General features: G+C 38.2%; 1 protein-coding gene across 2 annotated transcripts in view; it reads right to left on the reverse strand.

The window, feature by feature from the left end:
• Positions 1-14,983, reverse strand: part of TBCD (tubulin folding cofactor D) — a 130,258-nt gene that overhangs the window by 72,876 nt on the left and 42,399 nt on the right. For both annotated transcript variants that reach the window (XM_038165607.2, XM_038165606.2), the window contains exon 15: positions 1,243-1,399. In XM_038165607.2, the coding sequence (XP_038021535.2) occupies positions 1,243-1,399 (157 nt within the window). The remainder of the gene's footprint in view (positions 1-1,242; positions 1,400-14,983) is intronic.

Below are 14,983 nucleotides of genomic sequence, written 5' to 3' on the forward strand. Positions count from 1 at the left end.
CAGCACTAGAACTAGGATTAGGTTTCTGGGACCTATAAATATATAGTTCCTATATATATTTGAAAGTAATACTAAATGACTACTGATTAAAAATCTGCCAGTGGAGACAAAGATGCCTGAGTTGCTGATATGAGAGCACACTAGCAGTCTGCCAAGAAACTGTGAGAAGCTACCTCTGTGTTTACAGTGCAAATCACCCATTAAAGACACCTTGAAATGTCAGCAAATATGCTGCCAACAAAAAGACTACCTACTGAAGAGAGAATTCCACAAGACAAGCAAAAAGAGGAGGAAAAGCAAGAGAAGAAAGAAGGAAAAAAGGAAAAGGTAAAACCAATTTCTAGCTGCAGAAATATCCTTAGTGTTGGGGGAACCAGCACCAAGTTCTAGTCCACCGTTACAGTATGACAGATGTTGACTGAGGTACTTTCTGAAAGTCTGACTTCTAAGAGTCTTGAAACAGAAAGAACAGGCTGAAAAAGAAGTACTTGCATATTTCCCCTTTCAACTAAAAGTAGTTTTGTCAAAGTAGTCATTCTAGACTGTGGTACTCTATGAAAACAAAATATAACAAAAGAGAAAATAGTTCTGTCATGTATTTGCTAAATTTAGCTAGAACCTGCTAAGAGCTATAATAAAAATGCTTTTTCAGAAGTGATATATTACTAAAAATTCAAAATCACCACATAGAGTTCAAGTTGTTACCACTTTTATAAACTGGAATTGATTTAATTTTAAAAGTATTCTTTACTCAAAATAAACTTCGATCTTCAACATTTCAGAAGGAAAACTACAACCCATACAGAAGCATCTGGAAGTTCTGAAATGGGTTTTTAGGAGATCTGAAGTCTAGTTTATTCCTTTAGACCTAGATCAGCTCAACTTGCAAGTCAATATGACATGCTATGTTCTTTGCACCGTACAATCTGATAAAGTACCATAACTCCTGGATCATTAGAAACAAGTGTGCATCTGAAAAAGTAAGAAGTAACTTCTGTAAGTTTTCTCCTTTTCTCTTCTACTTTGACCCCATAAAGCAGCTCTGAAACTTCAGAGAGAGAGTGTGTGTGTGTCAAATATCTAATTTTAAATGTCTTAAAGAAAGGGCATTACTCTCCCACATCATTAACTTTTAGAGGATACAGCATGAGACTACTAAATTAATTTCTAGTTCCTCCTTAGTTTTGAACAGATTTTTAAAATTAACTGTACTTGGCTCAGTTTCTTATCGCAGCAGCTTACCTTGAAATCTGGTTAATAAATGGAATAAGTTCTGAGGGATCATAAGCACGAGCAAAGGCCCAGCACACATAGCACGCCGCATCTCTCACATTGGAACCCACGCTGCATGATCCCCTCTTCTCATCATATGTCAGAGCTTTCAAAATGACAGGAACCACTGTGAAATGGAAAAGGGCACAAAAGCAACAATTAGGACCGTACATTGAACCAGACGAAACGTATGAGAGTGATCATTAAAGAAAAGACACAGGGTGAGCTGTGTGTGTTCTGAAAGAAAAAAAAAAGAAAGAAAAAAAGCATGGCTCTTAGTATCTGCTAAATTGACTAGAAAGAAAAATTTTCATTTTAACACACCATTTTGTTTCTTTGCCAGTAGCCATTTACTTTTTATTCCAATCCCATATAGTTCAATGAGGATTAAAGCAACAGGGTTCCATATGAAATTACACCTTAATTCTACAGCATGTTATTCAAAAAAGTCTACCAATTCCACCAGAGAGTTACTATCATGATAAAAACTTGACGTTCTTTAGTCCCAATATGCTGCTAAAGATAAAAATGCAATACAAATATGAGCAGGTTTATTTCTGTTTTTCCTCCCAAGTAAAAGGAGAATTGAGTAGTAGACTCTAGAAAATGCTAGAAATCTAGAATTGCCTCACAGAGAATGCTTTTTAGCAACAGCCTTGTGCTTGGGAATTTCCCTTAAGAGAATTAGAGTAACCACTGATTATTTTAACAAAGGTTTATAAATATATTATACATGAGTATCAATACCAAGCCTTGTCCGGTCACAGCTGCAATGGAAAACAAGTATCTGCATCCATATACCCTCATTTGCCTGTAGAAGGATTTGACTAAGTAAAATTGCTAAGTATTTGAAATGTTGACTCCTCTTATAAAGTAAACCTTTTAGGCCCACTATTTTTCAAGTGTATCTTTGTTTATTTAAGGAAGACTGATAACATTTATTACTCAGCAATACATGTTTAGAAGTCAATTTAGAGTCCAAGTAATTTTCGTAGGGTCAGGTAATTTTAGAGTCAAAATTTTTAAATGTCAAAGTGTTAAACTACTGGGCTACAAATGGTACCGTAACAACAGCATCTATCGCTAAAAAAAATGCTTCCTAATAAATACAGTATTGTAACTAGCATAAAAGACTCAGTACTCATCTATGATTAGCCACCATTTATCACAGCACAAGTCCTACCTTGACAAATACTTGTGATTAACAATGCCTGTGAATCATCAATACATCAATCTTGAAAGGGACTTAAGTACACTCTTTGCTTACTCCTAAATCAAAGTGACAAGTTCACCGTTGCTCTTTCGTTAAGCAACTTGTGATATATGATTCTGTGCAGAGCTGTCGAGCAACTTCAGTGCAGTGTTTTAAGTTCAAATCTCTCAGCACTGCCACAGCACACAGAGCACAAGGACAGAATTTGCATAAAACTGCAATGCCACCTAGAAATGCAAACAGGTGGGCTTTGCTCTTGTTTCTGCTTCCACACCCAAAACAAGATTTAACAGAATCCCAGACTAGAAAAGGTCCACTCTGAGAATCTAGCAGCTTTTAAAAATTAACATGTCCATTAATGTTTCCAGCAATGATTTAATGGATAACCTGAGTGACTTCAGATAGAAGAAAAGGCCTACAAGCCATCGACCCTGGTATAACACATCTCTGTGCCACATTTTGTTGAGGAAGCCCCAGACAGGATGCTGTCACACAGCGTAAGCCCAGACCAAGCACTGGAAACAAATGACAGTTTTCTTTTCTTCTCTTTCTTTAGTTTTAAATCATATTGGGGGAAATAAGAGAAAATAGGGTAGTAAAACAGAAGATCAATGAAAATCCTAGAACCTTACCATAAAGGTATTATAACATAGGTACTGTGATTATAAACAACAAAAATAAGGTTGCGAAACCAAGCAGAGGGAAAACTTCACTTTCATGCTTGTAGGTCCATCAAAACTCTACAAGTCAAATTTTTCTACAGATAAGGAGAGCTTCCGAAAACTTGAAGAAGAATTCTCTTTGCAGTTCTAGCAACACACACTGCGGCAGTTTAACAATTACTGTATGTATGCAAGGCTCCCTGGAGGGCTTCCTCCTGGTATCTGAAAATCCAGAAATACCATTTGAATATTTCTCTCTCTCTTGAGATGGCAAATCCTTGGTAAGTAAATAATGCCAGTAAAAACAACAGCCTTTAGGAGAGAGGCAAAAAAAAAAAAAAAAAAAAGCGATTTGTTTTGAATTTCTTTACAGTATCAAATTTATCAAACACATCTTTATTCCTTAGAAAAGGCTTGTCACAAGATGATCCCATTGTCCCACTGAACAAGGGTTGAATTTCACTAGCAAACTGTGCCTAGATATACTTGAGCAGATAGGAGGGGCTACTTGAGCAGAGGAGGGCTACGAAGATGGTGAAAGGCCTGGAGGGGAAGATGTACGAGGAACGGCTGAGGGCACTGGGCCTGTTCAGCCTGGAGAAGAGGAGGCTGAGGGGAGACCTCATCGCAGTCTACAACTTCCTCGTAAGGGGGTGTCGAGAGGCAGGAGACCTTTTCTCCATTAACACCAGTGACAGGACCCGCGGGAACGGGGTTAAGCTGAGGCAGGGGAAATTTAGGCTTGACATCAGGAGGAAGTTCTTCACAGAGAGAGTGGTTGCACACTGGAACAGGCTCCCCAGGGAAGTGGTCACTGCACCGAGCCTGTCTGAATTTAAGAAGAGATTGGACTGTGCACTTAGTCACATGGTCTGAACTTTTGGGTAGACCTGTGCGGTGTCAAGAGTTGGACTTGATGATCCCTAAGGGTCCCTTCCAACTCAGGATATTTTATGATTCTATGATTCTATATAATCACTCAGTAATTAAGCATCAACATATTGCTACCTTAATCAAAACATAGGCACCACAAGTGGATTAGGGAAGCGTTAAAATACCATTTCAATTCATTTTAACATAGTAAGAGAAAAAAAAACAACAATTCCCATTCAAGAGCAATGATACAGCAAAGATGGATGCGTATTTTGGCACTTCTCAGCTCTGAGAGAAACTGCAATAAAAATCTTTAAAAATGTTGACTGGCCTGTTTTGAAAAATGCTACATCAACGGATGAAAAAAATGGAATTAGCTGGTTCTACAGGAACACTAAAACAGACGCCAAAGGCAATTTTGCAAAGCTGCTGCAAATTTCCTTCAGCGTGAGGTGATTACTCCAGCTACCTCAGACAGCTGTGAGCACAGTCTCATCTCTCTGCAGGCTGAACAAGAAGCAGAAGGACTCACAGGCGGTGCCTTGCATTTGTGTTGTCTGACATGGTTTTCAGTTCAGGGCCTTCATTTTCCACGTGGTAGGGGCAATATCAGTTGGCCCCTAGCTTATTTGGGTCAGTCTCCAAGACAGAGGAGATGCTGCCAGGAGTCTGTAACAACAGGAACTGAGGAAATGCAATGAAGAACAGCACTATTATTGGGAGCACCTCAGGACCTCCCCGTTATCACGCAGCAGTGATTTGGACTTGCACCTCTTTGTGCTCCTGTGTCCAGGACTCACAGCATTGCTGCTGCAGAAGAAACAGCACGACTGCAAGTCAAGAGCAAACACAGGTCATGCAAAGGAAGGATACAAAAGTGGGCAGTTAGAAGACAGGAGGAAAAGGGAAAACAAGGTGAGGTACATGGCAGAGCTAAGTAGAAACAAATACTTCAATACGGGAACCCTGCTGAGGTCAGGGTCATCTCTTCAGGCTTGCATTCTAACACTGGCAGAATTTACTGGTGAACTGGGGACTCTGGGAAATGCTGTGTAATGATCGCTCCTGACAAATGTTTCTCTGCTTGAAAAAGGGGGAGATTAGATAAGAGAAACTTCAGAACCAGCATTACATTTCCTTTCAGAACCAGCGTTACTTTATATTTAAGTCATAAGAAAAAAAGAAACACCACCAAAAATTTCAGGTTTCCCTTTATTCTTTACCCCGGAGTCTTCAAACACAATGCAGTTGTTTTCGGCTGTGGCTTCTTGCAGTCCCAGCAGAGCCCGCCTGCAGTCATGGAGGAGCAGCACAGACAAAACACCTGTAGCATCTAGCCCACTGTAACTGAAGTACCTTACAAAAGACCTTCCTAATCCCCAGCTGGTAGTCTCTGTGGTTGCATTATCTTATGCACACAACTTTTCATCTTCAGTCTAAACAAAATCCAAACTTAAATTTTGTTTTTCTCCAATTTAAAATGTTTGCATTCATACTCCTCCAGAGCTTTGCTTGATACACAACACAGCAATGATGTTCAAAGCTTTGTAGTCAGCTCCTGCATTTTGTACCTGTTAAGCTATTCACCATTATAACCACCTCATAGGTATTCAGTGTGGGCAGTGTTGGACTGTGAAGCTCTCTCTTGTTTCAAATTTTTAGATTTAAAATCACATTCAACACATACCTAAGATGTACTCCACCAAAAAACACAAGCAAAAAAAAAATTTAAAAAAAATCAAGAAGAAAATCCAAAGTGAAAAGAAGAGCAGAAATAAATTTGTTTGAAATTATTAACGAGGTTTTGTTGTTGTTTTGTTTCTTAAATTTAAAAGTACAGGTTAGGAGATACAACACAGAGAAGGCCTGAAGTGTTACTTTACTTTGAAAGTCACCATTTGTTTCAGAGTTCTGCATTAAAAGTTTGCCATTAAATATAGAGGGTAAGTAGTGTCCACTCTCAAGCCGAATATTAAAACAATATCCACCTGTTTAGTTCTGTGAACGCTCAAAAAATACAGTCACCTTTACCCGTAGCCTAGAGGTATTAATAAGCACCTGTTACGCTCCACCCTGCCTTACCTAACAACATAACTGCAGGTTGCAACACAGCGCTTTGCTCAAGCCTCGTGAAAATGAAGAAAACTTCTGGCTTCAAAGCCCTGCAAACAGCCGATTTTCTCTAGCATGAGAGACAAGCTGCACACACTTGGCTTTCTGAACAGAGATGTTAATCAATCAGATGCTTAGCATCGCTTAGTTGCGGATGATAACCACTGAACAACTAGTAAAGAAACCGAAGGAAGACATTGGATACTGAAAGGTCCCATATAACTAGAACTATTTCCTTAAAAACTACTTCTAAAAAATATCCCATACATTTACCTAGACTCTAACCGTTGCCATCAGGACTACTATATTATTTCAGATTGTCATGTTTTTTATTTATTGCAATGTTTATCATATAAAACATACAAATACAGCAATTAAACAAACAAACAAAAACCTGTTCCTTAGCCTGAGGTCTTGTCTACAAAAGAAAATTGCAAGAGTCCAAGTCAACTCTGCTTCACTTAGAACAGACTCATGCACTGAATCTCAAGTTTAGAACGAACTGTTTGAATTCAGTTTTAAACGAAGACTATGCCAGTCTTAAAACAGAGGTTAATGTTACCTTTTAGATAGTCTTACATTTTGCTGTGGATCGTTCATGCAGAGAAACCTTCTCAAATCATAATAACTTTATTGGAAAGTCTTCTATTTTAGAATGATAAAATACAAGAAAAAGTACTTCAGAGTAATGGAGGTCTGCTCTTACTGAAGAGTTAAGATATTGTGCACAGGTAGCATCAATAAAAAGAATTACTGAATAATAGTTTTATTCAGATTTTGCTTCAGCAAAACAAAGTGATTGCAGAAGTATCCTTCGGTAGGTTCATCTTCGGGAGCCTCAGGCATAAAAAAAGTGTAAACAGCTGTATCTACAGTACGTCAGCTTCCCATGTTTTAAACAGCATGCCCATCACTGTCATTCATATGCAAAAAAAAAAAAAAAAAAAAAAAAAAAAAAAGGTGAAAGAAATAGAACCCTTTGTTTTTATTGAAAAAAAAAAAAAAAGAAATCAGATTTGGGACCACAGGCTCTTGCATGGCACTCAAAGCTCTTTTAGAAAGAGAGGCAGGTCCTAACCGTAACTTCATTAGGGCTGTTATACTAATATTTAATGTATCAACACAGATGCAAACATAGATAATTTTAGGTTAGGTCGATTATCAGAAATAAATATTTGTTTAAAGCTCTGCCAAACATCTATGATTTGTTCTCCTGTTTTCTATACAGGCTGTCTCCTTCAGACTTTACTTTTAGAAGACTATTTCAGCCAGAGGATGGGTTCTCCAGCAAGTATCAGAAAAAGCATGTGTTGCTTTGTTGGAAAATTCTCAAGTGTTTCCGTGAAAAGCTCTAATACTGCAGCCTGTAGGGCAAGTGCCTAAAAACTGTCAACAGGTGGCCTCTCGTCTCTCTTTCCTGCACCCAAGTTTGACCTAGTTAGGAGCTTGCCAGAGAAGGGACGAGTATCACAGCTCGTGCACACTCAGAAAATAGGTTTGAATTTAACAGCTGAAGCAGCTTAAGCTGCCCTAAGTTTCTCACAATTCTGAACACTGACCCATGTTTATAGGGCTACACACACACACACACACATATATATATGTATGCATGTCCACAGACCAAACAAGCATTTTCTAACCCGTGACTATGAAGGACTGTGTCTGTCTGGTTGCAATCTCAGTTCAGTCTCTCCCTACGTAATGAATTAAGAGAGTCTTTAATTATATGATCACATGATATTTTTTTTCCATGGACCTATCTCAGTCAGCACACAGGAAAGACCTGCTCCAGCAATGAATCACAGCTGGGCACCAAAGGAGATTGTTGTCTGCCTCGCTGCTGAGGGTGGAAAATAAGTACTGCAGAGACTGGCTTTCAGGCAGGGAGAAGGGATTGCTGGTTGAGCTGGACGTTGCCCTAAAGAACTACATTCTAACTACATCTCCGCCAAAGACTTACTGTTTGATACCACTCGCATTACTTAAATACAGTATTTAAAGAAATGGACGCTGGCTCTCATTTCCCAGGTATCTGCTTCAATAAAGTAATTGCAAGTTGCAGAAGTGCTACAACGCTGAAATTGGAGCAAGCTTTTGAGTGTGGCAAGGGGCCAATGCGGAAGCAGACAGATCTGGATTCTGGCCAGTCTATCTCAATATCATTATGTAATGCAGCCAGAAAATCTCCAAATCTGTAAGCACCCCCTGCCTGGTTACACTGCCAGAACTACAGCTGACCTAAGATAGTATTGATCTACCTTCCCTTCTACGCTGAAACACTGGGTGCTAAACGTTTCAGGGATTAACCTACCCACTCATGCCCAAGGCCATATGAGAGTCTAACAGAGACCTTCATATAGGTTACAGCTAACAGCTCTTCCTTTAACTGAAGCAGTCACAAATTCCTTTAACCGAAGCAGTCACAAACTGCAGTTTAAGGACACGAAGAAGCAGGCTTGTGAAGGAATCCTACCAAGTGAGTGAATGACTTCCTCCGAAGGAGGATAAAAATTTTGCAAATTCATAACGCTGCACGGCAGAAAAGAAAAATCACCGGAGAAACCCCAACCTTTAGGCTAAGGTTGTGCAATACTGAGATCAACCCTACAGTGAAAAACCTAGGAGCAATTCATTGTCATTTATTCCCTGCTTAGCATTTATACCATTTCTCAGTTGCACTGGGGGAGGAGGGACTTTTCCTGCTATGGCTTCAGCTACAGCATTTATTCTCTCTGGTAGAAAAAAACAAATCTGCACTACTCTTAATGCCTCCGTGCTAATTTGAAAACTGAAAATTCGAAAATGACATTCACATTCAAATTTTTAAATATTATTTTCAATATCAATATTTAAAGTTAATTTTTAAAGTTCACCTGGGTCTTAGAAAAAGAAATTCCTCTGTAACCAGCCTTTCAGGTTTGGGTGTTCTCTATTTTCTAAGCGTCCACCTAAGACAGGTAGATCTTTTTTCATTTCTTCCTGTATCTATGATGAAAAGTACCTGAATGCTTGCCAAAAGCCTAACAATTAACTACCACTACAGAATAGGCTAGCGCATTTCAGAAGCCTGATTTCCCGATGTATCCTCCTCCAAAAAACAAGGCAGCTGCAAATCGATATCAAACATCTAATTCTGGAATATGAAAATTAAGAAGGTAATCCTTAAAGCCAGAATTCTTACACAAGTTTAAGAAGTTATATAATACCTTCCTATAAGACTATTTAAACCCTCATTCTAGAACACTCTTGAAATCAGTATTGTTTCTATTTTGCTGTCAGTTTTTTACATTTAATAGGTGGCACAATGGCACTGGACAAGAAAAATGTCCCTTCATTGCACACAGAGCTTTTCAGACTTTTAAGTATGGCCAATTCAGTAGTATCATTATCAGGAAGCACCATTCTCCATACTATCAAATAAGATATACAGGAATCTCCCGTCTCATCAATACGAGCTAGCTTGCAGGCACTTTCTTGTACCAGAAACACCAGCACAGATAACCTGGTACCACCACAGAGCACATACCTGCTCTAACCCAATTTATATGGTATTTGCAACAGAAACCAAGGGAATTTCAGAACTGCAGAGAGAAGCTGTGCATATACAGTCCTTCAAAGCCGTAACATATGCCATTGAGGTAAGCTGCATCTATCTGAAATCTGACAGCACAAGAGACTTCATTTCATAACAACTGCTTGCCAACAATATACGTGACAATGGGACGGTTTTAAAACAGAGTTGAATCGTCAACTGAAATAACACCAGCGTTTCCTATTTAAACAAGGTGCTTACCATTCAGTACAAGTAATACACAAAATATTTCCCTGTTCTAGGGTCTTTTGGGATACTGGCAGCATTGTCTGACCTCTTTGTCTGAAAAGGTAAAAATCATTCTGATTTCCACACTGAATAACAAGACATCCTAACATACCAAGTCCTTTCTCAAACTGCCTCACTAACAGTACTTTTCACCCTGGATTTTAATACCCATTACTATTTTCTTGCACTTTTTTCCCCCCTTTACTCTGACAGTCATTTATAAACAGAATAAATAAATGATATTTCTTCATAAGCTGTTTTTTTCCCTACACTTTCTGTTTATTTTGAGTGACAAATCTAATTCGAGATTTGGATCGCTCACACTGACCCACCACTGTTACACTCTGAATTAGCCACTGTTTATGCATCTCACCAGCATTATTAGCTTCTGTTTAAATGTTGCTTTCACTGTAGCCACAGTTTTAAAAAAAAAAAAAAAAGTGGGGTGGGGGGAGAGGGATTCTTTCTGTCTATTCACTGTGAATAGGTCAGGGTATAAGAACAGATCAAGAATAACATCTTCCTGGCTGGAATCCTTCCAATATATGCACCAATCCACTGCAAGTTTAACCACGCAGTTCTTCCAATCTTCCTGCCCTAGCTTCCTCTTTTTGCTTTCCAGAGATGGAAATGTTTCCAACCTTACTTTAAACCTATCTGGTTTTATGGCAAAAATATCATCAACCACATAATGCACAAAAAGAAAAAATAAAAAAAAGTTATTTTTGAATATGAAACATTAACAGTTCTACCACTGATTTGATTTAAAAAAAAAAAAAAATAGCTAAAGGGGTCTAAACTTCCTCTGCTTAAAGCTAAAAAAATTAAAAGCTAATTTGAAAATTAGCTTTTAATTTTTTTAGCTTTAAGCAGAGGAAGTTTAGACCCCTTGCCATTTAACAGATACAGCTGTGATTATTCGGTGGTCACCAAGCTGTTGAGAGTTTAACATGAGAACACTTTTAGTCTCACCACTGACATATTAAGAACGCCTAGGAAGTTTCATGTTCCTATATATGACACACCTTATTAGCTAGAAAGTTTATACTATGCTGTCATCAAGAGAAATTTTAATAACGTCCTTTCACAAGCAAACCAGAAATTCAAGTAAACTAGGATTCTCTTGTTTGTTTAGTATTTATCCCCACCCAATTAAATAAATTAAAAAAAAAACTATAAATAATACTCTGAAGCCTACAAAACCACAAATACAGCACAAAACAAAAGATGTGAAATCATACTGAAACCACACTAAAATATGTTTTTTGCCATTACACATACCCTGTACACATTTCATTTAAGAGTGCTGCAATTCCAAATGTAGAAATTCACACAAATACATCATCATACCGCAGAATTTTCGGTAATTTTTTGCCATTTTGCTCAAAAGAATGTTTTCTTTACATGCACATGCAGCTGGGTGACCCACATTAAAACAGCAGAGATTTTACAGCTAAATGATAACACGTAACTTCAAACTCAAGAACTTAACAGATAAACTGCAGTTCAAGAACTCTGGGTTAAAAAAAAAAAAAAAAGAATAAAGTAGCAGATTTCACTTCTGTTCTATATTCCTCACTTTTAAAATTTAAGTAGTAGACAACAAACATTAATCATATACATGTACATCCTTATAAAATTTGACATGTTTCAGAGAATAACTGAAAGCTAAAAATCTTTCAAGTCTCGGAATATTGACTGCATGCCTCATTGTTCTCTTCTTCATGAGACTGGCATCACTGCAGCACACTGCTGCTAATGTCTCAAAGAAAATAAGTGGGACCAATTTAATATATTCTGGAACTGCCCGTGGTACAACTCAGATTCTACTACTGGGTTCCTTGAGAAAAACTTGGCTTCACATAGGTGAGAGAATTGTCTCAGAATCTCTGGCATAAGTCTTAAATCAAAGCAAAACCACTCTGCATGAGAAACGCTTTAAGAATAATAAATTTAAAAAGAATTATAACCAAAGTATCTAGTAGAAACTCAAGAAAGGCATATTTTACATCTCTGTTAAAAGGGCTGATAATGAAAAGAATGACTATTAAAAACACTTCTTATAAACAGTTCATAGTTTTGCCTACAGTCTCAGTTTCTGATGTTACCTACTTCCCCCGAGATGTTTCAGTGCCCAAGGGGGAGGATGGGAACAAGAAGGAAGATCATCCTAGTTCCAGGCCAAGCACTAACAATACAGGCCACAATAAATATCTGAAAATACGATCTGCTGTTGCTATTAACTGCTGAGCTTTCATTCTTTTCCCATACAAATAATTTGCTCTAGTAATCAAGAACAAGTGGCTCACAAACATCAGCAAGGTAATCTGCCCAGACATATCTCCCAAGTCAGGGACTGGAATCATTATGAAAAACAAAGGCACATTTCAAAGCTGTTATTTGAAAAGCATTAGGACTAATAACTATTCATATGGGATACAAGAAAATAGTTATGAGAATATTGTACAAGAATCACGAACTGTTTTGGGGCCCAGCATGAGTTACACTAATTACAATGCAAATACATCTGCCCCCTTCTGGGATTTAAGAACAACTTAGTTCAAACACGCTGATACAGATAACAAAATCTGTCAATAACTTCAGTTCAAGTAATCAAAGAGAAAGGGCTTTCTTGATCATTTAGCTCAAAGCCATCCATTTAGACACAAAATGAAGGTGATAAATGTAGAAGTGAGTACTGCCAGGCACACAGTTCTACGGCACTTCATTTATAAGGCGAGATAAGCTTCACTAGTTACATGTCTATCAGTGCTCAGCTAAATGCCTTTATTCTCATTAATCTTTGATCGTTCTTCTTTCTTGGAATAACGAGTACATACATTTATAAAGCATCTCTAGAGAGATACAGAAATCTTGCTGATGACTGACAGCCAATGGACATGGAAGTCATTAGAATGAGCCCAAAGGAGGGCCACAAAGATGATGAAGGGGCCAGAGCCCCTCTCCTGTGGAGCCAGGGTGAGGGAGTTGGGGGTGTTCACTCTGGAGAAGACAAGGCTTTGGGAAGAAACTAGAGTGAGCAGCCTTCCAGTGGCCTTTCCAGGCCTAAAGGGGGCCTACAAGAAAGCTGGAAAGGGACTCTGTCAGGGAGTGTAGTGATATGGGACAAGGAGGAATGGCTTTAAACTAAAAGAGGGTAGGTTTAGATTAGATATAAAGGGGAAATTATTTACTTTGAGGTCAGTGAGGCACTGGCCCAGGCTACCTAAAGCAGCTGTGCCTGCCCCATCCCTGGAAGTGTTCAAGGCCAGGCTGGATGGGGCTTTGGGCAACCCAGCCTGGTGGGAGGTGTCCCTGCCCATTGCAGGGGGTTGGAATTAGATGAGCTTTAAGGTCCCTTCCAATCCAACCCAAACCAAACCATCCTATGATTCTATGACATCCTCTGAAAGCCAGTACCAGTTCTGGCTGATACAAGGCAATGTCAAAACAGCAGAATAATTCAGTAATTGGGGCTGTTCTTTGCTTTAGAGCAGAAACCAAGAATTATCTGATTAACAGAGGGGTTGATAACTGACCAGAGCAACACCGGACACTCTTTCATACATCTAGGGAATTCTCAAGTATTGAAAACAAAAAAGTTAGGTAATCAGCTTATCAAGAATGGGTTAAGTTAATCCCAATTGTGTGTATGGTTTCTGCTATTGACACTTTGTTTTCTGTTTAATGCCACAGCTCAGAAAAAAAAAATCATGTAAAAACATAAAGAAACAAGTTTGTAACATTTATAGAATGGGCAGTTTCATGCTAAGTAACTAAACATATGAAATTCAACTACTGCAATGCAACACTTCCTTGATAATGCCCAGGAGACCGAATTTTAAATAAAATTTAGATTAAACAAGTATATACTAAACTACACAAAGAAGCTATAAAACTACAACTTCAGACCTTCAGAGATATAAAAACAAACACAATTGGAAAACAAACAAACAAAACCAACAACTTAGGAAAAAAATATCAATAAACATGTTATGTCCATCCTGGTACTCAACTGAACTCAACTGAGTGTTGCGCTCAAGTAAACTAAGGAGGGTGTTTGCTAACAGGCAACTGGCTTCAGTTTACCAAATACACACGATGCAAGCATAATGAGTTAACAAAAGTAAGTGATGAAACCACATCACTGTAATCACGATTTATTACTTCCAGAAGCATACACAACAGGGAGCTGCTCCTCTTCTGGTGTCCATCAGCAACAGATGTGGATTTTTAATAACATCCAAGCACCAAGAAAAGTACCATTTAAATTATCTGTTTGTTTTTTCCAGTTTTACTTTGTTCACAACTGATTTCAGCTGATCTGCCTAATAATAGCAACTTCCAGAGAATAACTGGATTTAAAGCAGGCTCCATATTGTCCTTGGACCAAGGCAGCAACCAGACATCCCATCTCCCCTTCGTGTACCAGATCAGGGAAGGGGAATAGGAACAGAGGGGAAAAATCAAAGTTCAAGTATCAATTGCCTCTTAACCCAATTCAGTCACCTATATATTACACGAGTCCTTCAGGTGCTAGAATTTTCAATTTTCTTTCAAAACAAAATATCTGATTCTATTCAAGGAAACCAACCTCCACCCCATCGTATGAAAAAAAAAGATAAAAAAAAAGATGGTACTTACGTCGAGCTACAGATTCACATTTGCAGAAGAAAAATGACAGACATGTAGTTTGATATGTCACACAAACGTACTGACTTGAAAGAAAGGCTATTCACTAGCAAATGATGACTACTTAATAACATCTTCAATGAAGAAAGCAAAGGACTTTTCCCCTCAGGTATTCTCAGAGAAGTTTCCAAATGCAGACACTAAAAGGTCTTTCTGTACAATTAAATTTTCCTGATATTCTACTTTTCTTCAAAACTAAATAGAAGAACAACGATGCACTGCAAATACTTTTGTTCCATCTAAAGACTAAGGGTTGACAACCAGACAGTAATATGACATCTCTTTACACTGCTAAGCTGTGTCATAGGAAAGCAAATATTAAAACAAAAAGGAAACAAA

This window comes from Anas platyrhynchos, chromosome 19 (assembly GCF_047663525.1).
Source record: "Anas platyrhynchos isolate ZD024472 breed Pekin duck chromosome 19, IASCAAS_PekinDuck_T2T, whole genome shotgun sequence".
Taxonomy (NCBI): domain Eukaryota; kingdom Metazoa; phylum Chordata; class Aves; order Anseriformes; family Anatidae; genus Anas; species Anas platyrhynchos.